Source organism: Staurois parvus, unplaced genomic scaffold (assembly GCF_062004578.1).
Source record: "Staurois parvus isolate SC_StPar_1 unplaced genomic scaffold, SC_StPar_1.0 ptg000684l, whole genome shotgun sequence".
Lineage (NCBI taxonomy): Eukaryota > Metazoa > Chordata > Amphibia > Anura > Ranidae > Staurois > Staurois parvus.
In genome coordinates, this window is record NW_028318480.1 from 1,428,214 (window position 1) to 1,453,760 (window position 25,547).

The following is a 25,547-nucleotide window of genomic DNA, read 5'->3' on the forward strand; positions in this document are numbered from 1 at the left end:
AAGAATGAAGCCAAGATTCAGAAATATCAATTAAATCATAGTTCTCTTAATACACCAAATCTTCCAACTCGCCTATTTTGCTTGGGAGACGTCTGACACCTTTTCATTGATACCTTTTGCACACTTATTTTGCATTTTTTTTTTTTTCGTACAAATGATACCACTTCCAATGGCTGTTTGTAACACGGGCACCTTCTTATCACCTGCCATAGCCCTCCCCCATCTTTTCCCATTCCACCCAATAAGTACTGACCAGTCTGATCCATTATAATCTAATTCTCCCTCCCCTCCTCAATCCTAGTTTAAATACTCCTCCAGCCATCCCATAAACCTCTCTGCACAGCACAGCAGACCCCCTTCCATTTAGGTGCAAACCATCTCTAGCATATAGGTTGCATCCCAATGAAAAGTCTGCCTGGTGCCCTAGAAACCTAAATCCTTCCCTCTTACACCAGGTCTTAAACCATGCATTTAGTTCTCTAACCTCCCCCTTGCTTTCTTGAGTTGCGCATGGCACAGGTAATATTGCATATGTGAATCTGGTAAGCCGCGTGGTCTGAAGGGGGATGAGTGGTACACACCAGGTGGATGGTTACATATTTTGAATATATATATAAAAAATAATGTGAGTGTGTCTCACTTTAATAATCCTATTTTTATTCATATAAATTACTACACTATATGGGCATTTTCATTTTTGGGGAGCCTATCCAGTGAGGAGATCAACAGGTGGAGAACAGTGGAGAATACTTTATAATACTGCAGGAATTGTTTGTGCTGAGGGTAAGGGTAGAGGTGGTGGATATCAGAATTTTTCACTTGGTGATGTTTGTCATGGTATTTTGTTATGCGAGCATGATTATTTGGTTTTGAATATTATTTATCTTAAGAGATTATACTACATGCAATTTACATTTTTTTGCATGGCGGGAGAGAAACACATTGGAATCAAATTGAATATCTACACACAAAAGAAGACACACAAGTGTATGGACTGAAGGGCTTTACTTGCTTCAGTATCTGGTGAGCATGAGAACATAATTCAAATAAGTAAGTTTCCCTGTGACTTTGGCGATGAACTTTTAAGAAACCGTGGGCTGTATTACAAGCGCTGGTTACTTACATAATATATCAAAAAAAGTTACTACCATTGAAAGTGTGACAGTGAAAACTGAAAAATGACCTGGGTAGGAAGAGGTTGAAACCATGATCTTGAAGTAGTTAAAACATTTCAACTCCAATAAATTTTTTTTTCTTTTTAAAGTGATTTTTATTTTTTAACATATGTCATATTGTATTTAAGGACACTGAAGTGAAATAAGTCAACTTTTTATTTATATTTTAGAAAACATTGTAACAATAAAAAGGATAGAAAGAATTTTGCGTATTGTTAACTGCACCGCACAGGTTATCCAGCCTCCAGGGTCCAGTGTGACACCCAGATTATGTCCAGAGGGACAGAGTTCAAAAAGGCACTTTTGACAGAAAGAGAATTACCAAAGCAAAGCTGTATTGGCATACTTACAATTTGAGATCAGGAAATGTACGCATATGCATTTTTCTAGCACACTATAGGTTTTTGTTTTTTTTTTTTCATCTATTTTTTTTTTTTTTAAACGGTTCAGAGACCAACATGAATTTTGTCCAGGCCTTTCCTACACAAAATTAGTAACCTTTGTGTGTGTCAGCATCCTTTGCAGGGAATATACAGTCTTTACTATATAATATATATATTTTTTTTAGATAAACATGTAAAGGAGATCAGTTTGCTGAGTATGTTATCAAATAAAATAAAAAAACTTTTTTCTCTGTATAGTTTGTCATTGTATAAGTAAAAGGTGCAGCCATGTTTGATAATGCTACACACAGGTTTGGCATCCTACTCTGTGGTATTACACAGTGGTTAAACTTCACTGCTTCCTCTCAATACAAGCAGAGGGGCTGGCTGAATTATTGAAAACCATGCACTCCATGTGTGGCAAATATGTTACTGCAATTGGTATATTCACTGCCTCCCCACTTCAGGAATCCACTTGAATGGGCAATGGGACAGTGTTTGAGAAGGTAGGTTGAGTGCTGCTTGAATATCTGCTTCTTCTAGTGGCTAATCTACAAAAAAACTTTATATTTAATACAATGACAAAAATATGTCAGAGCAAATATGAAAGATGTTCATATCACAAAAGATATACATTGCCTTAGTAATTCACAATACGCATATACTGAAAATACATTACGCTTACCTTTAACCCGTGTTTATTCTTTTTTACATTGGTGGTCAGTGGAAGAATGAGTCTTGAGCTGCCCATAGATTGATCTCTTTTTTGATCAGCCAGTGGGTTTATTAAAAATGAAACAAATAGATTTCCCCATCCACAGAAGCAAGCTGGATAGAATAATCCTCTCCACTGTGTTATTATACTGTGAAAGTGAGGACTCCTCCACTGTCAGAATACATGCGCTGATCAAATGAAAAGTTTCCAATATTTCAGTTCAAGAGAAGCCAAACATTGCATCAACTTCCCTTGAGCTGGAATAGCCATGAATGAATAAAAATTTGGCTGGTCCTTGCTGAACTGGCTGATTTTTGATCCATCTATGGCCAGCTTAGACTGGTGGTCAGTGGAAGAATGCTTCTTACATTGGGAGTCCGTGGGAAGAGTGCTTACTGCATTTGTGGGTCAGCGGGAAGAATGCTCCCATGACAGATATATAGGATCACTGGTGTCAGTGGTTACTTGCGCAAAAGGACCCCTAGCAAACTCTTAAGGACCCTTAGGGTTTCATTGAACCCTTGTTAAAAAAAAAAAAAAGTCATTCTTCACAGCCGATTCCCAAAAGCATTGCATTAGATATGTGTAAAACAGATGAGCTATAAACTTTTTAACAATGGCAATGTTTAAGAAACAATGTCCCAACAGAAAGGTTTGTAATCATATATGAACAAGAGGGCATCCATCTTTGTGTTTTATTATTATGTACATACGCTGTTTTGTAGTCTGCTATAGTCATGCTTTACTGCTCCACCTCATAATGCAAATCCACGAGTTAACTGACCTCTTCAAGACAATGCACTTCCTATGTAACTCCAAGTGGTTTGCTCCATGTAGTGGCTAATGTATAAACCTTGATATTTAAAGAATCTAGAAGAGCAAGAATGTAAAAAAAAAAAAAAAAAAAAAAAAATCATACCAACAACTACCTTAAGTTAAAACATAGCAATAAAAACTCAAAATATTTATGCACCAATAACATACTATACTTTCCCTTTAACATGGTGCAGCTGTATAAAAAAAATGGCATTTGTAATCTGCAGTAGCACACGATAATAATTTCAGCACTAAAGGCAAATTTTTTTTTTTTTTTTTTTTTTTTTTTTATTGTTGTTGTTTTTGCTTGAATGGAAAAGGGTCAGACCCTCTATCAAGTTTATTGCTTGGAGGAATGGATAGTTAACACTGGAAGCATGGAATAGTTTTATTGAGGTTTCTATCCAGTATTGTTATAGTGGTGTTTATACAGGGTGTCTGAATTCTGGGCTGGCAGCTTTTTCACAGCAAAGCAATCCCAGTCACCTTGGTTTTCAATGCAAATAAATGGACCCAAGATTGAAGCACTACACTTCAACTTCATAGCCCAGGTACAAATTTGTTCCAGTGTAAACTCAAGTGGAAGAATATAATGAACATTATGCTTCATCACAAAACAGGAAATGAAAGAATATGTAAACCCAACATTTCATATTCCTGATATGTGCCTGCTATACCATGTACTTGTATGAAAAAGTATCCTGTTCTCTTTGTATTGCTTCCTTTGTGTGAAATCCCTGGTGTTCCTGCCAGTCCCTCTGCTTTCCTATTAAAAATTAACTACACTAGGCATGAGAGCACAGCGTGGTCAGTTCTCTAGCTATGTTGGGAACTCAGCCTGCTCTCATCCAATGATAAGACTTGTCTTGATGTCCCTCTCCCCACACAGCCTTTCATTGGGGTACACTGTATTTCAGTGTATGGTTATCTCCTCTCCCCTTGCTCTTATGCAGCTGAGAATGGAGGGAGTGTGATCACTTATAAAAAAAACATTTTAAACACTTGTTTCCCTTATTTTTATATCTATACATACATGTTTTGCTTTTAATTTTTATTTTAAACCGAATGGGTTGTTTTACAAGGTGAGGGTTTACAAATCACTGTAAGGGAAACCTCCCCCCAAAGACACACATGGCACAAAATAACCCCAAAAAAAAAAAAGTTTACCCCTTCCCTACTCTATCCAAAACTAAAATAATTTGGCTATACATACATAACTCAGTGAAGTCCTGCAGTCCTCCACGCTTCAGTGGTCATGTCAATCTCACTTCTATATTTGAAATTAAAAGCTCAGCAAGCCCAAAACAAAAAGTAGGTTTGTGCTGTTAACCATTGTAGGATCCCACCATGTACTTCGAGAAATTATTGGGTAGGAAGTCTGGGGTGTGCAGCAAAATACCTTCCTGTAAATTGTTTTCATATACTGCAGCTTTTAGAAAGATGTGTCTTCATCACTTTTCACACTCACACCCTAGACATGGCCTTCCATCTTGTTCACATCCCATTCTGCAAACGCTTGTTGCCTGGCTGTTATTCTGATCATCTGGCATCAATACACTGACCCTGAACAAGTATTGTAGATAAGGAGCTCCAATGATTTTTCCTTATCTGTGCTCCAGTTCCAGGCCAGTGACAATATTGAAGAGAGGGAGTAAGCATAACAGCCAGGCCACTAGACTATTTGGAAGGAGATCAGCAATGGCAGCCTTCATAGATCACTTATGAAGGGATTACGCTAAGCTAACCCAAGACAGCTAAAACAATATGGACACTTCAGCCAATCCACTGGCTAGTCAATAGTGACGGAGTAGAGGCACAAGGCACCAAGTGCCATCCCTTTACTGAAGTCTGTCACTTTTTCCTGGTGAACAGATAAGATGAATATTGCCCCAAACGGACTTCCATGGGCGACAGGCAAACCTAAAGGAAAGTGTCTGAGATAACATGCATGTTTGCGTAGCATACCATTTTCCTGATCTCTGAAACAAAGACGCAGTTCATACTTAACTATATACATAATAGTGGAAATGTATTTTAAAGGAAAGCATCTGTAGCCCTGCTGATTTCTTCTCCCCTGTAAACACAAAAGGGGGAAAGGCAAGCAACAGGCACAGCCAATGAGAGCAGATCTACCTAAAATGCCACCTAGTGGTCACACCCAGGAACTGCAATGATCCTACTGTATTATAACAGCACTTTGTATTAGACGAAAGAGAGCAAAAATGAAGAGCAGGTTAAATGAGTGGCAGGTGGACAGGCCAATTGGCGCCCTGTCCTTCTTACAGTAACAAAAGCTAGGAAAGTGAATGTTTTTTTTTTTTCCTTTGTTTTGAATTGAATTTAAATACAAGGAATTCCTCTTTCTCTTCCCGGAAAGCTGTATGGGTTTATTTGAGGGGTTTGGCCACCTCAGCATATGCAAGTTCAATTTCAGAAGCAATGGGGCAGGTGTTGACGAATTCTTCACGTTGGTAAGCATTTTGAAGATAGCGATAAATTCCAGAAAATTCTTGTGGGATCTTGAAGCCTCGGTATTTCTCACAGACCACCTAGAGAAGATAAAAGATGGCAGAACTGTAATTGCTGTACATGTCTCACAAGGCAGACAGCAAAAAAAACAAAAACAAACTGCAATTAGGCCCCCTTCACATAGCCTTAACCTCCCTAACGGTATTCCCGAGTGTAGCTCGGGGTAAAATGTCTATACCAAAAGCGGTAACCCCCGAGCTACACTCGGGCTTACCATGCGGCGTTGCTCAGGGAGTCCCTGCAGCACTTACCTTGTCCTTGGCTCCCGCGATGTGTTCCCTGCAGCGTCCCCGGCCATCTCCTCCGTCTGATGCCGGCATCCGGCTCCTGTGTTCCGGTCCCCGTGACGTCGGCATCTTTTTGTGCAGGTTTTTAACTTTTTTTTTTTTTTAAGTATGACAGATTCTGCTTTAAAGCAAGGCCTTATTTTACTCCCTTTTTATCCACATGAATATTTGCACCTTAAAACAGCAGCAAGCTGCAGCTTCGCTCCTTCAGAGTCTAACAAATGCACTGCAGTTAGTGGCATGCACCTAAATGAAATCTGCACAAGAGATGCAAAGCAAAGGTGCTATCAAAGCCTAACTGCTTCAAAATAACAGTTGGGCTTTAAAAACATGTCATGCTCACTGCATTCAGTTTATTCAGACCACTATCTTTAACTACATACATACATTGCATAGCCTGTCATTACGAGGCCATTTTTCAGTGCTGTGATAGCTTGATTGACATTTACTCAGTCATGCTACACTGGACTCAATGAATTTTTAACATCCTTTTGTTGCGGCAGATAGCACTTTATTGTGTGGTGTTTAATAACCATTTTTTTTTTACTTTAACAAAAAAAAAAAATAATAATCTTTACCTTAATTTCTGTTACAAAAAATGCAAGGCAGTGTAAAAACCACCAAATGACCCCAAAACAAGGGGAGGATGCCGGTCAGTGAAATCCCTCACCATTAATCGGCTGCTGCTGATCCAATCATTCATAAAACTTCACTGACAAATTACTATATCCTCCACTTCCTCTATTGTAAGAAGAAGGGGAGGATCTCCAATGTAAAAAAGGAGCAGTGTGTATACATTTGTGTGATCAATGTGATTGGTCATCATGATGATCACATGGGACAAAGCCACTCGGATTGGCTCAAGACATGGAGCCAGTGATCCAAGCCGTCTATTGCTAGCTCAGTTCACTTACATGAACAAGTGTAATGGCCACCTGTGTGCATTTCCTCCAATGCAATTTATAGGCGGCATTGGTGAAATAATAGTCCACCACTTTACTGTTCAAAAACAGTGGTAGAGGAGCATTTAAAGCTTCTTAATATATATATATATATATATATATATATATATATATATATATATATATATACAGTCATGGCCGAAATTGTTGGCACCCTTGATATTTCTCCAGGAAATCATGTATTTCTCACGAAACGTATTGCATTAACACATGTTTTGCTATACACATGTTTATTCCCTTTGTGTGTATTGGGACAAAACAAAAAAAGGGAGGAAAGAAAGCAAATTCGACATAATGTCACACAAACCTCCAAAAATGGGCTGGACAAAAGTATTGGCACCCTTTCACAACTGCGGATAAATAAGAATGTTACAAGCATGTGATGCTCCTGTAAACTCACCTGGGGCAAGTAACAGGTGTGGGCAATATAGAAATCACACCTGAAAGCAGATAAAAAGGAGAGACGTTCACTTAACCTTTGCATTGTGTGTCTGTCTGTGCCACACTAAGCATGGACAACAGAAAGAGGAGACGAGAACTGTCTGAGGACCTGAGAACCAAAATTGTGGCAAAATATCAACAATCTCAAGGTTACAAGTCCATCTCCAGAGAACTAGATTTGCCTTTGTCCACAGTGCGCAACATTATCAAGAAGTTTGCAACCCATGGCACTGTAGCTAATCTCCCTGGTCGTGGACGGATGAGGAAAATTGATGAAAGATTGCAACGCAGAATAGTCCGGATGGTGGATAAGCAGCCCCAAACATGTTCCAAAGACATTCAAGCTGTCCTGCAGGCTCAGGGAGCATCAGTGTCAGCGCGAACTATCCGTCGACATTTAAATGAAATGAAACGCTATGGCAGGAGACCCAGGAGGACCCCACTGCTGACACAGAGACATAAAAAAGCAAGACTACAGTTTGCCAAAATGTACTTGAGTAAGCCAAAAGCCTTCTGGGAAAACGTCTTGTGGACAGATGAGACCAAGATAGAGCTTTTCGGTAAAGCACATCATTCTACTGTTTACCGAAAACGGAATGAGGCCTACAAAGAACAAAACACAGTACCTACGGTAAAATATGGTGGAGGTTCAATGATGTTTTGGGGTTGTTTTGCTGCCTCTGGCACTGGGTGCCTTGACTGTGTGCAAGGCATCATGAAATCTGAGGATTACCAAAGGATTTTGGGTCGCACTGTAGGGCCCAGTGTCAGAAAGCTGGGTTTGCGTCCAAGATCCTGGGTCTTCCAGCAGGACAATGACCCCAAACATACGTCAAAAAGCACTCAGAAATGGATGGCAAAGAAGCGCTGGAGAGTTCTGAAGTGGCCAGCAATGAGCCCAGATCTAAATCCCATTGAACACCTGTGGAGAGATCTTAAAATTGCTGTTGGGAAAAGGTGTCCTTCCAATAAGAGAGACCTGGAGCTGTTTGCAAAGGAAGAGTGGTCCAAAATTCCGGGTGAGAGGTGTCAGAAGCTTATTGATGGTTATAGGAAGCGACTGATTTCAGTTATGTTTTCCAAAGGGTGTGCAACCAAATATTAAGTTAAGGGTGCCAATACTTTTGTCCAGCCCATTTTTGGGGTTTTGTGTGACATTATGTCATATTTGCTTTTCTGCCTCTGTTTTATATTTGTTCCAATACATACAAAGGGAATAAACATGTGTATAGCAAAACATGTGTTAATGCAATACCTTTTTTGTGTGAAATACTTGATTTTCAGGAAAAATATCAAGGGTGCCAACAATTTCGGCCATGACTGTATATATATATATAATATATACACACACACACACACACACACACACACCTGTTATACATTTCATTTTAATACAGGGTTTCAAGTATGCGCACACTTTCCCCGATGTGGTGAGAAACTAACTGGGGCTCCTGCTGACATGGCATGGTTACTTGGTAAGGATTCTGTACAGTTCCAGCCAAATAGAGGGCCATTGCACATGCCAGGACATCAGGGGTGCAGCATATCACTATGATGATGAGCTGGAGGTGTCATGGAGCTCCTGAAAATAAAGGCATTGTCTAGTTACCAGCTAAACTTCTGGTTGCCAGCAATGATGGCTCAAATATTGTGCACCTATTGCTCTCTGTTTTTCTATTTTAATGATCAATTTTATCATGGTCATTGAACTACCAAGAGAAGCAGCCATATGGGCGATTACTAGATTGGGGAGTTAATCATTCATTTCCAGTTTATGGTGGGTGTTTTTTGTTTTTTTGTTTGTTTTTAAGGGGGGAATGGGTTCTGTCCTATTGGTTCAGCGCACGATTTAAGGCTGCACTCCAGGAAAAGCAGATATTGTCTAAATAAAAGAGGCAAGTGTATTCTTTCTTAATCTTGGTGTGCTTTATGTATTTCTTCTAGATCTGTGTAGTAATCCAGTGTGAAACATGTCCTTTGTACAACAGCTTCTAGTAATAAAGACTATTTGCTGCTCCGCTCACATTGTGCAGGGCGACTTGTTTTGTATCCACCCTTCTCCTGTAGCTTTTTACAGCCTGTAGTGGGGGGAGCTACTGGGTCCCTTCAACAGCTCTACTCTATACACAAGCTATGTACAACCCAGTGGTGATGTCACTACTACATTTTAAAATAACTGGGTTTGCAAAAAGGCATTTGGTGCACAAAAAGGGGATTTAATCCTTTAACCACTTGTCTACCGGGCACTTTTACCCCCTTCCTGCCTAGGCGAATTTTCAGCTTTCAGCGCTGTTGCACTTTGAATGACAATTGTGCGGTCATGCAACACTGTACCCATATGAAATGTTTATCCTTTTTTTGAGACAGACAGACAGCTTTCTTTTGGAGGTATCTAATCACCACTGTGCTTTTAATTTTTTGCTAAACAAACCAAAAACAACTGAAAATTGTGAAAAAAAAAGAAGTTTTCTTAATTTTGGTTATAAAATTTTGTAAATAAGTAATTTTTCTCCTTCACTGATGTGCACTAATGAGGCTGCAGTGATGGGCACTGATGAGGAGGCACTGATGGGCATTGACAGACATCACTGATGGGCACTGAAAGGTAGTACTCATATGCGGCACTGACTGGCACTGATTGGCAGCACTCATAGGTGGCACTGAAAGGCAGCTCAGATGGGCACTGATATGTGACACTGATGTGCACTGATATGTGGCATTGATGGACACGGACAGGTGGTACTGATGGGGCTACACTGATCATCAGTGCCCTGATGATCAGTGTAGATGTCCCCTCTGAGGAATGCCGATTACCGGCTCTCCTCACACGCTGTCAGCATGACAGCTCGTGAGGAGAGAAATGCCGATAACCGGCATTTCTTTATTTACATGTCCAATCACAGCTGATCACATTACAGAGTCGAAGTCATCGGCTCTTTCTGCTGATCGATGATCCGCTGTGTCACAGCGCACCACCGATCGCCGTGCTGAGCGCCCCCAGGGGTGCGCACATGCAGTTAGTGTGGGAGGATGTCATATGACATCCTCCCAAAACGAGAGAACCGCCGCCCGCCCGTCATTTCCTTATATGATGAGCGGGAGGCGGTTAAGGTTATATTGTAAAGCGCTGAGCAAATTGTTGGAGCTATATGAATTCTATATGTCCCTGTAGCTCAGCTTAATAGTGGTTCTAAAATCTACTTTTTTTTACCATAATGCATAAAGATAAAAAAAAAAAAACTCCTTTCTATCTTTCTTATCACCCACTCCTCTCCCTGCTCCAGCACTACTCCTCTCACTGTCTGCCGTAGGCTCCTGCTGCTGTCAGTCAAACTCCTGTTAGGAGGGAGCGAAGGCATGGCTTACTGGTGCTGTGTGTGTTTATGGACGCACAGAGCCTGGTTCAGAAGTGTGAGCGCCTAGGTCCCCCCCATAGCACATGGCTTGTTATGGAAGCACCTAGGAGGAAGGAGTGGACAGCGCAGGTGGGGTGCTGCCAAAGAGGAGGTAAAGGACCACTCTGCACTATTGATGCATACAGCAGGAAACTAAACTGCTTTTATTTTTAGAAATTTAATTTTAGAAAGAAAAATAAATCGCTTTAAGGAATTGTTGGTTTGACTGTGCATCGCACAGGTGCCTCATGAAGAAGCTATTGTATGGCCTCTTAAACCTCACTTGTCAGAATGAGAAAGAAAAGGCTCTGAATGCTGACAATATTTACACATTTCCAAGTAAGGGTCTAAATAAAGTGGGAAGATTTACGTGCACATGGTGCCAGATGCGTTGGTCCTTCTGTGATTGTTCTATCTTAATAATCAAGGATCCAGACCATATCCCTGGCGGGAAGTGAGCAGCAATGTAAAGGAAAGAGACAAGATGTCCCCCTGTTTACAATGGCTTGGTCTTAGGAAGTGTCTGAGTGCAAAGAGATTCATAAAAGAAGGATGTCTAATCCCCAGAGATACAACCCATCACTCTCCTTCCATTTATACCAACTGACCTGTACTATGTGCAGCTTGGGTAGGAGGTTGCAGTCAGCCAATGTCAGCTCATCTCCATCCAGGAACTTGCGATGTGACACAGTCTCATCCTCTGCGCTGTTTTCATCTATTTCAGCTGGGAGAGGGGTGAGCATGTATGTGTCCAGAGTCCGCAGAGCCTTTGAGAAAGCCCTTTCCAAAACTGAAGAAGAACAAACAAGCAAGTTTAAAAGGAGAGGACGTTGTTAACCAATGAGCAGCAAGGTTCAAGTATGAGGCCTAATAATACACAAGAACACAAATCAGACTGTTAGTGAAATCACCAGGAGACTCTGGACAGTGATGTCAAATGTCTTTAGTGATGGTCTTTAAAGTCACACAGTCCTTTTCTGACTCCATTAGTCCGAATGGTTACCTTCTCGTGTCTCTAAATGTTTTAGGACTCGTTTAGACCATAAAACAGAAAAACTGATGGAAACTGATGCACAGATTTCACTTGCAGAAACATATGTTTTCATGCACACTCCAATGAGTTTTATACACATTGCAGATTCCTGCGCAGAAAAAAATCTGCACATCATACTAGTGTTGTGGTGTGAACAGGGCACATAAAGAACAATTGATTTTGTTGTACCCTTGCAGAACACATGCAGAAAAACTGATGTCTCTGCACCATGGTGTGAACGAGTCCAGCAGGACTCTAACAGAAGACACACTCTCCCAGAGGTGTCCCAGCACCAATGTCTCAGAAAGCTTCTTTGCTGTTCAATAGTACCTGTGTCCCCCATTGTGCACTTCAGTTAATTCCTCCACCCCTATGTCGCCATTACATCCTGCATTGATGACAGGGGCTGAAAGGTAGGAACCTACATGCACATGCCTTGTGACGGATGCCCTACACTACCCAAACCACAAAAATACAAGATAACCCATCAATTTGTCCATTTAGGTCAAAGTGGCAGAATCAAAAAGTGTAATATATAGCTGTTTATCAATTCTTAGATGAGGTAGCTGCACTAATTTTCTCTCCCCCCCCCCCCCTTTATTTTAACCTGGGGATCTTGGGAATAACAAATCTGCTGTCCTAGGGTGGCTACTCAGGACAATTATAGCACAGGTGCATTGGTTTAAATAGGCTGTGTTTGAACACAACAAGGGGGGACATTTTTACCACATTGCACAGTACCTCAGACATGGCATGCATCTTTGCAGCTTTGGTGGGGGGTTGTGGGTGGTAGAAATGCAGCTTAATCGCCTGTTTTTACCACCACCCCTTTCCCCCAACTGCAGGGATAGATTAGGCATTACACAAGAGAGTTAGCCATATTTTCACTTGGACACACGTTGACAGATTGAGCTCTTTGTTCTATTGAACTGGACAGACAACCTGAGGCTCATGTCACATTGACAACTATGCAGGACAGCCTTCCACTGACTCCTGTGGGATCGCTCCCTTGCTGCCCAATCTACCACAACCGCTAGCAAGGCATTGACATCTCATGGGAATTATTCTGTAGATTGTTAAGTGCTCTCTTAGCAATGCTGGTGCTGTCGAACTGTCATCAGCTTCAAGATCATCGATGTCACATGGCACTTATAGTGCATTTCCACTTTTGCAATCAGATTTTAAAACTTTCCACTATGTTTTTTATATGGTCCTGTTTACACTGGAAAATATATCTTACTTTTCTAGTTGTTTCTGTGACACAGCTTTATACATAAAAACTATGTTGGCAGCCTGCAAGTTATTTTGAATCATTTCTAAATGCAATTAGAAGAAACATTTTTCTTTAAAAAGAACATTCCCATGAAATTTACCACCCAAGCCTTGAGATCTTTAAAACTTTGGGATAAAACCTACAATATCTGTTCTAACAAAACTGGAAATAAAATAGCCAGGCTTCAGATGTCTCTCTCACTTACCCTGGTTAGCTCCTGGATTGGAGTTCTTGATGTAGGCAGAGAACTTGGCAAAGACATCCAGCCCAGCTGTGTGGGATTCAGGATTTCTGGCGGCCAGCTTTGGGTATCTGAAAAAAACCCCATAACATTCATGCATACAAATATGGACAATAGCTGCATTTGAAAAACAGGCATCAGGGTCTAAAAAATAAAAAAATAAAAAAAAATAGGACACCAATTTTTTTTTGGTTAAAGTTCAAGGAATGCTTACAAAGTTCTACAGGATGGGCTGGGAAATAATAAAAGTATTTCCAATTGTAACCAAAGGCTCACTTTCATATTCAGAGCTGCACGAGAACAATTATAATAAAATTTGACTGGCTATGAAGTTCTAAAAGGCCAGATTCTTCTATAGTATCATGGTTTTGATATACAACTAGCATGGTCATTGGAAACATTTCAGAAATTTGATTTACACCCTATGGTTTGTATCTCCTAGGCCTCATTTAGACATGCAGTTGGGGAGCAGTAAAACTTTGTGGTTGAACTGTTTTTTTTCTGCCTCCCAACCACCCTCTTTAGGTTGCAATAGGCAGCGGATCGTGTCTTTACATTCTGCGGACGAGATTCGTCTCACCTGTGGCAAAAACCATCCGACCACCCATTCGGATGAAGGAGACACTTAATAAGTCAAGCAACTGTGTGCAATGCACACAGTTGTGGCACTTTTGGCAGCAAAAAATTGGGTTAAAAACAGGCAGTGAGGAGGCGTTCAATTGCCTCCTTGCCACCTATCACCTCTGAAAAGGGATCAGAATGCAGATTTCTCTTCATAGGACAGGTAGATTTAGACACAAGTGTAAATCTACCCTTTCTTCACACAGTGCCATGGGTGATGGGGCGCTTTAAAACACCAAAGTTTATCAAAAGCTCAACTTTTGCCTTTTAAATAGTGTAGTGTAGAGATTTCTTATAATTCTTTTAGTAAATGCTTACTAAATTCCAGAGAGTTCTGTGAGTTTGTGGTCATTTGGAAGTGTTCCTGTGATAAAATGACAATGCCAACCACAGGTTTCTAAGGCTGCGATCGTGTTGTCACCTCAGTGAGCAGTGTGACAGAGTGATCATCAGTCTGCTGCTTCTCTGATCACTGTCCAGTCACAGTCTGGAGGAGGAACAAACTGTAAATGATACTGAACTGCAGTAGAGAAAATCCAGGTTCTCTGCTCTTTCAGACAGAGCAGTGTATGTTTAAAGACTGGATAGCAAGAAATAAAATCTTTCAGCAGATAAAACAGCTTTCATATACTGTAAGTAATTGCTTGCAGTTAGGCTTTAACAATGTAGTGATTAAAAAAAAAAAAATTTGTGTCATATCTGATGGGAGTTTATTACAGGTATTTATATAATGCTGACAATTTATGCATCACTTTACATACTGTACATTCACATCAGGATCTTACAATCTAGGGACCCCATTTCCCATGCATAGATACACATACTAGTGCCATCCAGGGGAAACCAGAGTGTTCAAGGTAAACCCACACATGCACAGGGATTACATGAAAACTCCAGTAGACTGTGTCCTGACAGGGGTTCAAACCTAGAATCCCAGTGCTGCAAGGCAGAAGAGCTAAACACTAAGTGCTGTTATTGGTTTCAAACTTCTTACAGTTCTTGGTATAATGGCCACATTACCAATCTGTTATTACCATGATTATTTGCATGTCATGGATACCTACTTAGGGGGGCAAAGGGTCTCTTCCATGAACTCCTCTATCTTGTTGATGTCAGTACGGACCTCATCCCCAAAACGCAGGAAGGGAGGCTGAGCTCCGGGGGCGATGTTTTTCAGTATCTCTGGCTTCCTGTAGGAGTAAGGAGTAAGAAACACATACATATTCAGAGCAAAATTCTAAAAAGGCGATAACAAAAAAGGATAAAATATATATATATTTTTTTGTTTTCGATCTATATTGGTCAAAACAACAGACAAATGTTTGGCCATCATGGTTATTTTCAACTATGAGAGATGAAATAAAAAAGGTAAAAATTACAAAAGAATGACAAAGCATGGCAAATCCTAGTCTAGGTAACTGGTCATAATGTCCAGTCTTGCTGACCATTACTATGTTACCAAGACTTTTCAGGATATCAGTACCCTAAAATATTGCAGGCCAACTCTGGTCTGAATCCTTATAACTTTAAATCATATGTAAAGCAGAACCGTTTTGTTTTGTCTTGGATAGAGTAGAAGAATTAGACCCCCTGTCAGGTATTTATTGTTGTCTGTGTCCCTGCTTGGGAGACCCAACCTCTCTAATTATACTGTTCACAATTATTATATTGAAAGAAAAATTCCTCATTTTGGATTGTCACTATAACAGGAATAAAAAGGGAAAATCTTCCAAATGGGGTCACTAGTTCTGTGACAACCAGGGATTCCCTCACTTTGGAGGAATTTCCTGTTTCGGCTATGGGACCGGAAGCATACTTGCTTGCTAACTGTCCTGGATTTGGGACCCTTTTTCCCAACACAGAAAGTGAGGGGAAATCCATACAGACCCCACTCCAGCAACAATAGATCTCCCAGCAGCTAGCAACCTCTCCCACTCAACAGTAGATCCCTTCAAGCAACATAAGACCACCGGGCAACAATAGACCCCTCACACAATAGACTCTCCCAGCAACAATGGACCCCACCCCAGCAACAATAGGTCCCCCCCAACAATAGAATTCACTCCAGCAACAATAGACCCCCCCCCACAGCAACAATGGACTACCCACAACAAAAATGTCACCTCCAGCAACAAAAGATCCACCGCAGCAATACTAGACCTCCCCCAGCAGCAACAACAGGTTTCCCAGCAGCCAGCAACCTTTCCAACAGTAAATCCCTACCAGCAACAGCAGATCCCCCACCAGCAATAGACCCTCACACAAATACAGATCCCAATCAGTGACAATAGATCCCCCAGCAGCCAGCACCAATAGATACTCGAACACACCCCTTGACATTACATATGTTCAGTGTTGGAGGTGCTGGAATTGTATCCCAACCCACATTACTGCTGAAAAAAAGACCTGGATCTACTTTCTCTCAAAAAAAAACCAAATAAATAAATAAAATGCAGGTGTGAAAAAGACGACATGTTTCGTGTTGAAAGCGGAAGTGATGTAACATTCTTTTGCTTCCTCTGTGTGATGAGACACACAGTGGGACAGGTGGGAAGCCTCACTTTCGTCATTCACTGCGTGAGCTGCTAGTAATACGGAGTCATGTCAGAGCTTACTGACCTTCAAAGGGGGCAAATTGTTGGTGCCGCTTAGCTGGTGCCTCTATGACTGAATTTACCAATTAATTTGCCATGCCGCGAGGAACAGTTTCAGAAGGTTATTATAAGGGCATATACAGTTTCTGGGAAAATGGAAATAATTGTAGAAAAAGAATGTTACATCACTTCCGCTTCAACATGAAACAGGTCCTCACTTTCACACCTGCATATCATTTAGGCTAGGTTCACATAAGTGTGGGTGGTGCGGCTGCGGATCTGCACGAAAATCCGTGCAGCCGCACCACCCGCACAGAGGAATGCAGATCCACGGGCAGGTGCCATTAGTTGTAATGGCACGCCGCCCGCACTGGAAAATGCAACCTTACTGAGAACCGAGGTTCCCATGCTGGCTGCGTTTTAGAAGTGCAGAGACTTCTTACCTGCGTGTCACGGGAGTTCATTCAAATGAATGAGCTCTCGTGCTTGCGCAAAACGTGGCCTGCACGGCCGCATATATGTGAACCAGGGGTTAGGGTTTCCATATTTTGGCCTATCCCCTGTAAGTCCTATCCCTCCTGGTCATTGTCCTGGTGGGGGTGTTTGTATCAAACTCCACTTTCCTGAAATACCTTTATGCTTACTGAGTCCAGGGGAAGGACTAGCTACCTTTATAATAATAGGTAAAACCTTGCTGAACCTATTCTTCTATGCCAGCAAAATTAGTCTTCTAAATGGAAAAAACCTGACACACCTACGCGTCATTTAGGAAAGCCCAAAATAAGAGCTTATTCACACCAGATGTAGCCAAGCACTTTTTAACCCCTTCCTGCTCAATGTCATTAGTACAGTGTCAGTGCTTTTTATTAGCACTGATCACTGTTTTAGTGTCATTGGGAATGTCAGTGACAGTTAGTTCCCCCAGCATCAGAATGCCTGTCGCAGTCCTGCTATAAGTCGCTGATCGCCACCATTACTACTAACTAGTAGCTAGTTACTAGTAAAAAACAAAAACAAAATTCCAGTATATATACACCACCATTTGTAGAGACACTATAACTTTCAGGTAAACCAATTAATTTACACACACTGAGATTTTTTTTTTTTTTCATTAAGCAAAGACATGTAGCAGAATACATTTTGGCCTAAATTTATGTCAAAATTTGATTTTTTAATTTATTTTACTGGATATAGTTTATAACAAAAAGTCTTGTTTTGTTTTTCAAAATTGTCGGTCTTTTTTTGTTGACTGTTTTTTTTTCTTTGCACTGAGGCGATCAAATACCACCGGAAGAAAAAAAAAAAAAAAAAGGACATACATTTCATTTGGGTGTAGTGTTGCATGACCACGCAATTGTCACTTAAAGTAACAGCGCTGTATCACAAAAAATGGCCTGGTCAGGAAGGGGGGGTAAAACCTCTGCAGAGGAAGTGGTTAAATGCAGTACAACCGCCCATAAAATAAAAATGAATGTACTTCAATGAGTGTAGTTTGCAGTGCTTTGTGTGAATGGATCCGTGTATTGGACTGGTCTCTGAGTGCCGGAATATCTAGCTCCTGCACTTGCACAGGAGTGATGCCGTCCCCCGCCGGCCAATGAAGGTGGCCTGAAGACCGTCACTCAGAAGAAGATGCCAACATGGGACCATTGGACAGGTAAGTATTCACCCTTTAGTTCAGCTGTCCGTTTAGTGCGAAAGAACCCTCACACATAATGACGGACCTCTACAAACATTAATAATTACAGCTCCTCTCACTTTTCAGGACAGTTCATCCAAAAGTGCAATTCTTATTTTTAATCCGAGTAAACCAGCATACTGTGGTAGATCAATACTTTGAACGATTGACCCAGAGTAAGCATGTGGCAAGTAAAAGCAAATATTAGAATATCTGGTGTGCATATTGTTCTGGGTCACACACTTCTTGGATTTTTCTGCATCAAAAAACTAAAATGATATTCCTATGATGTCATCAAGCTATGGTCTACTAGAAAGTGGTACACTAAAAGTCTATCAGAACAAGCCACAGATTGGTTGCATCTGTCACAAGCAATTTACTACAGGTCATGTTTCCCAGGTTGGTTCTACCCCTCCTCTGTGCCTCTTGTGGGAGAACTTTGGAAACAATGCAAACAGATTCAGAGAATGAATGAATGAATGGCTCTGCCATATGGCATGCTGCCACCGTCCATACACAGATCACGTGCAGAGACATTTAGAAAGACAAGTCACATTTTTCTGCTTTTCATGCTGTCCCTACTCTACACACTATTCTCCAATAGTCTGCACAACAAACACATGCAATGAAAAGGAAAGAATAGTGTATGCTCAGCAAGGATAGACTTGGAGCGATTATTGCAGTTTTGTTTTTGTTTTTTTAATTACAGGTACTTATGTAGCACTGTCAATTTATGTAGATATATATATATATATATATATATATATACATACATACATACATACATACACACACACATACATATACACACATACATACACACACACACAGTATATATTACATACATACACGCGCGCACGCACACGTCCCTGGGATTCGATCCAAAACAATACTAGTGCTGCTAGACAGAAGTGCTGATCACTTAGCCATTGTGATGTGTTTATCTTAGATTATCATTGTACATTATTTTTAGATACATATAAGCTTCCTATGCCATATTTCGTTGGATAGAGAGAATTTGGTTGGCCGCACATCTAATAAAATCACCTTTATTAAGGAATTCTTCACGTATAAGCTCCACAATACATAATAGGGGAATACAGCATTTCCAGCCAATGCATTTCACGTCAAATCAGCGTTTAATCGTGGCTCACCAAGGGGTGATTTGGCTTGAAATGCATTACATGGAAATGCTATATTTCCCGGTTATGTAATGTGGAGATCAGGGGTGGACTGACAACTCATGGGGCCCCTGGGCAATAGGGGGATCATGGGGCCCCTGTGTCCTTTCCCAAACTCAAAAAGGTACCAGGAGGCATCTCATGGGGCCCCCTACTGACCCCGGGCCCTCATCAGTCTGCCCCTGGTGGAGATGCTTTTACATGAAGAAGGTCATAATAAAGGGGATTGTATTATATGTGCAGCCAAACAGTTTCTCTCTCTTTCCATGATGACTGACGCGGACAAGGTCAGCACCTATTAGTGTGGTAGTGGAGGTGGAACAGGAGGCCAACCTGGAGCAGTATTTTGCTTCTTTTGAGTTCATATTTTTATTACTGTATTAAAAACAGATGTGTAGATATTACTAACTTTGCCTTTCTTCCCCATTTTTTTCCCTTCCTTCTCCACATCCCTGCTTGCCCCCCCCCCCCCCCCACCCCCAGAGGGGGCTTTTAGCAACTCATTGGAATTAATCTGTCTCTTTCTCACTTAACAACTATTGAAATAACTGCCCATACAGGCAGAACATTGGTTTTTAATTAATCAGGCCAGCCTTGCATTGTAGGAAGAAGCAGCAAATCACGATTATTGTAAAGCTCCGCAAAGCAAAAAATCAGAGCCTGAATATGTAATGACCAAATACAGCCAGCTTTTAGGTACAGATATTATAAATTAGACACTAAAGCAAGGCTTTTTTTTAAAAAAAAAACAGTAACATTTGTAAAAGGACTTTTTACATCAAGATCACTGAGGTTTATCTCCAAAAATATTGAAAAACTATACAATCCTTTTTGGATCTCTAAATTTTCCTGAATAAGTATGATTAAATCCTCTTATGAATCTTTATGTAATAAAATAGCATGTTGATAGAATATATATACACAATCTATCTTTTTGGGGTCACACCAGGTCTGCTGAACACAATGCAAGGGCACATAGCAAACAAACTGTTTTCTATGTGCCCTGTTGTCACCATACATGTGTGGTGGTGTACATTTTGTAAAAATTAAGCATGTAAGCAGTGAAACTCCCCTACCGTTTGTTTTGCACCACAGTTGCAGCATGCTGTGGTGCATGAAGCTGAAAACAAGTGACACTTCAATAAAAGTTAAGAAAAAAAAAACCTATGACATCTGCACAAGTGCATTTTAATGTGCAGGCTGGTGTGAACAGGCTTTAAATACGTTTTATAGTGCTTACATGATTGTGTTACATTTTAGCTCTCAGAACCGGCCTCCGATTTTTGCACCCTCGGGCACAGGGAACACTGACATGTCATGACCCACACATTGATTGATCTGTATGTGGTTCTCACGCGGTGTCAGTGGCAGAATACACAGAAGTCATACCATCCCTAGCAATCGGCTCCATTCTCTGCATCTTGGGGCTCTTTCACATAAGTACGGAATTCTACAGCAGCCTTAAAGTAGAACTATATGCAAAACTTTTTTTCCCATTTTGGATAGAGCAAGACAAGGTTATAATACCAGTCACATTTTGTCATTTGTGTCCCATTTTGAAGATTTCCCTTCACTTCCTGCAACATAGACAAACAGGAAGTGGGAGGAAATCCCTGACAATTAAGGAAATTCCTTGGTCCCTCCCAGGTCACCAGAATCAGTGTCCCGATTGGAAGATTTCCCTTCTATTACTTTCTGGGGACAACCCAAGATTTGGGATTTCCTTACTTTCAGTTTCAATGATAATGGTAACCAGGACAAACAGAGGGTGAATCTCCCTAAGGCCTCGTTCACACCATACATGCAGAAAACCTGATAGAAACTGATGCACAGATTTCACTTGCAGAAACATAAGTTTACATGCACGCTTCAATGATTTTAAAACACGTTGCAAAATTCCTGCGCAGAAAAAAAAAAAATCTGCATATCATACTTGTGTTGTGTGAACAGATCATAGGAGAACAATTGATTTTGTTGTGCCCTTGCAGAATGCATGCAGAAAAACGGACATCTCTGCACCATGGTATGAACAAACCCTAAGGCTCATTTTTAAAGGCAATTTTTTTTTTCCAAGTCCTCTGTTCTGCCCTAACACTCTCATGCTTAGGTCTCAAAGTAGACTTGCAGAATATGCTACCCTTTAGCCAACTCATAATGCTCTGGGAATTCTTTGTCAGACATTAAATATTTGTGAAATAAAGACTGTATACATATAGTAGTTTGTCTTTAGCTCCCCTCACCTGGAGGACTACTCACCTTTTCATGTCAACTGTAGTGACATTAAACGTGACTCCTTTTAACCAAAGGACCATAAAGAGGCGCTGGGAAAAGGGGCAGTTGCCAATACGCTGTCCATCACTGCCAGCCTAACCAGGAACAAAAGAAAAAAGGAGTGTCATCAGAAACCTGAACAGCCAATTCATTGTCATAACATCATAAAGAAAAAAAAAAAATTAATTATTCACACACTTGTGTGATCATTCACAAACAAGAATTGCCTCGACAGTGACAACTTTTAACTGACAGTGTTCAGTGGGTTTTATCTTTCTCCAAATCTCGTCTCCCCTTCCCCATGACCAGATGGCAACTTTTGTTATACTCTTTGCCAATACCCTTTGCCACTAATTTGGAGAGCACCAATCCTGTGTTTAAGCATGTCTGAACCTAAAAAGTGCCAGACATGGCCGGATCTAGGGGGGTGCTGGGGTGGGCTGTGCCCTCCCCAATGTCAGTTGTGTATCCCCAAAGCCAAGGAATAACCTGTGGTTTGTTCCACCCACCACCGCTGTCAGTGCTACGGCACTAGCTACATCTTTATGTAAATACAAATAGAACTGATGCTGGGAAGTCATAGCGACCAACCCATGTGCTTGCTCGCCTTTCTCTTCTGGACCTGCTGTCAGTGTCCCACCTCCCTGCTTTCCCATAGCTGCTCTGGGGACCTTGAAATAAGGAGGAAGAATACTGTGGACTCTGAAGGGGAAGAACTCTAGGGACCCTGATGTTGGGGGGAGCTCTGTGGTCCCTGATGAAATGGGGGAAGCAGGGATTATGCAGAGATGTAAGTGGGGGACTCCAGGGATCCTGTTGTAAAGGGTGGGCATCTGGGACCCTGATGTAAGGGGCGGGGGGTCTCTGAGGGCCTGACAAGACCAGGGAAACCCGAGACCCTCCGTTAAGGGAGTGGCTCTAGGTAGGGAACAGGATGTAAGGGGGGGGGGGGTTGGGGACCATGATGTAAGGGAGGGTGACTCTAGGGACCACGGGGATCTGATATAAGGGGTTAACTCTGGGGATCCTGATTTAAGGTGGATGGCTCTGGGGACCCTGTCTGGGGGGGGGGGGGATAACTCTGGGGACCCTCATTTACAGAGGGAGACTTTGGGGACCTTGACACTGGGGAATTACTCTGGGGACCCTAACATAAGGGGGTGTATCTGGGGACCCAGATGTAAGGAGAAAGACTTTGGTGTTTGAGGGATGAACCCTGATGTGAGGGGGATCTGATGTACATAGGTGGACTCATTCTGACTGCTGCACTCTATAATGTTGTTTTGTACATTATTTACTCCTCTCCCTTGCAAGCTATACAATATGTTGTACATTACATTGTCCTGACCAAAGTGTTCATTATTCCAACAGCAGCTGGTTTTACTGAAGTTGTTCTTTAAGGTAGGCTCACAGACAAAGTGATCACTTTTTGTGTGAAGAAAATGAGAAAACAAAATACGTGATTTACATTTTTAAAAATGATCCTTCGTTCTGAAATTTATGTGCATCTGTGAGACTGTCACTTATGACATAGTAATATGTGCTGACCCCTGTCTTTCATCCTGCTGACCCTGTACACTGCCCTACAAACTGCTGACCCTATACTATGCCCCTCTGACATTTTTTACTGCACCCGTACTTCAGACAGGTTAGATCCAGCCCTATTGTCAAAAGGGTTAAGAAGCCTGCAAGGTCAGGGCAACAACCAGGGACAAGCATCATCTAGCGGCCCCTACAGGGGTAGCTCTACACAATGAAGGATGGCAGCACTTCCATGGACTTCCACAGAAGATGACCCATCACTCCCCTTGAGCTTGACACATATTTGGACACGCACCATACCAGGCATCCGAGTTACTCATTAACAATTAACATGTTGTGAAACTATTCCTACAGGAGACTCACAGTGAGAGGGAGGGTTGATACAGGAACAATGCCAATTACACTGTGCAAGACAAAAGAGACAAATAATAGCCAGAATTAACAAGAGGGAGAAGTATTGATAGCTGGGTGGAGAAAGGGATAGAGAAAGTGGGAGGACAGAAGAGAGGTGTATATGAAAGTGAGCTGTTCCTTCATCTCCCACACTTGGCACTCCAAGACATGGCAAATTCCTAAGACACCTCGTGTCACACCCATCTCTGCAGTCTGACCTAGACCTGCAAGTGTGTCAGTAGAAAGAGGCCGTGAGGACATAGAGGTGTTTGTACAAGAAGATCGTGTGACGGGAACAGAGAGTATCATATAGTACTGTGTCATAAAAGCAAAACCAGAAAAAGTGGAAAGAAATTATAGGAGGTGAAAAGAGATTATAAAAACATGGAAACTATAGAAAAATTAAGAGACTATGGAAAAAAATGGGAATAAAAAAAAAAAAAAAAAATGCAAAGAAACTATAGATGGAAAAGAAAAAGAAACTATTGAAAAAAAAAAAAAAAAAAAAAAAACTTAAAATTTCCCTTTAGCAAAAATTCATGCCAGTTTTTTGGTCAATCCCGATTTCTTTTTATCACTTTGTGCATGCTTATAATACAAGTATATCTAAAACCTAATTAGTACCTGCAATTGTTTCATTCCACCAGTCAAGTTTTAAAATGTATTAATCTTCTCGAATTTGAAATATTTGTTCTATTTTTTTCTATAAAAGTGAACTATAACAATTTGAAAGATTATACCAAGAGGATCTAGGTCAATCAATGTTTGTGCATTCTAGGTGCAGTCTGAACATGGAAGGTGACATTGGGTTGGGAAAAAAAAAAAAAAAAAACACAAACACATATCTGTGTGCGATAAAGTTTCTATTTGTTCAATGGCTACTGCTTTGTAAAACAAGATTTTCTGGGGGCATTTGGGGTACCCTGGCCTCCTCCTGTGTCTTTCAGTAGAATCAGAAATTTTACATGTGTATGAATTATTCCATTCAAATCCAAGAAATCTGTCCCTTGACCAAAAAAAAAAAAAAAATACGGGAGAACACAATTACTGTGCAACACTAGTATCAGCAAGTAGAGCCTGGATATGTAAGGCTGCCCTTATATAATGAAGTTTAGGTATGGCAATTTTTACATAGTTACGATGGCCCAGCTTATGGCACTGTACATATGTATGTGCCATACCTGTAGGATCCCTGTGTTCACTGCTACTACAGCGATCTCCACAACATCCAGTCCAGCTTCCTGTAATAGGGCGACAACCCTTCCTTTCAAGGTGTGCATGAAGAAGAGTTGTCACCCTCCCATTATTGAAGTATGCTCAACATGCCAATGCACATGTGGACATGTCCAGCCTCAGGTGCAATCTATTAGAAGGAAGAACTCTCAACACTGCAATGATTGACAGTCACTGCTTCTCAATACTTGCAAGCAAGTGGTGGTGGTGAATTTATTTTCACTTTTGATATGCACAAAAGAAAAAGCCAAGATGTGCACAACAGTGGAATTTAAAGTAAATCCTGCTACGCCCCCCCCCCCCCCTTCCCTACACACACACACACACACACACACACACACACACACACACTAAGTGAGCTTAACTAATTTTATAATTATAGCTTTTTTTTACGAAGGGTCTAGTTATATTTTAACTGCCCTTCTTCCCTGGTTGTAACCAAGCACTGCATTGCAAGCAGGAGGAGGAGAAGTCATGTTCCCCATAACCAGGCGCACTATATTTTTTCTGTGAGGGTACAAATGAGACCATATAGTGAGAACATAGAAGGAGCAAGTAGAGGGCAAGTACAAGCTACCCATGCCTAAAAGGGCAGATGGCAGTCCTGCTTCAAAGCAAACCTAAGCCTGAGTGATGTAATGTACCCTGTGCTGTATGTTACACACTGCTACACTCTGTATGTTGGGTTATACATTGCACAATGTTAGTCATCAAAGTGCTGTCATCCTTAACAGTATGTAAACCCGACATTTCATATTCCTAAAATGTGCCTGCTGTACCATGT

At 41.1% G+C, this 25,547-nt stretch overlaps 1 protein-coding gene across 1 annotated transcript in view; it reads right to left on the reverse strand.

Moving 5' to 3' along the window:
- Positions 1 to 1,313: 1,313 nt before the first annotated feature.
- Positions 1,314 to 25,547, reverse strand: part of CLIC1 (CLIC family member 1) — a 61,687-nt gene continuing 37,453 nt past the window's right edge. Inside the window, exons 2-6 of the mRNA XM_089652502.1 lie at positions 21,581 to 21,690; positions 14,936 to 15,061; positions 13,215 to 13,321; positions 11,312 to 11,493; positions 1,314 to 5,638 (exon numbers count right to left, since the gene is read on the reverse strand). Coding sequence (XP_089508628.1) covers positions 5,477 to 5,638; positions 11,312 to 11,493; positions 13,215 to 13,321; positions 14,936 to 15,061; positions 21,581 to 21,690 — 687 coding nt within the window. The 3' untranslated portion in view covers positions 1,314 to 5,476. The remainder of the gene's footprint in view (positions 5,639 to 11,311; positions 11,494 to 13,214; positions 13,322 to 14,935; positions 15,062 to 21,580; positions 21,691 to 25,547) is intronic.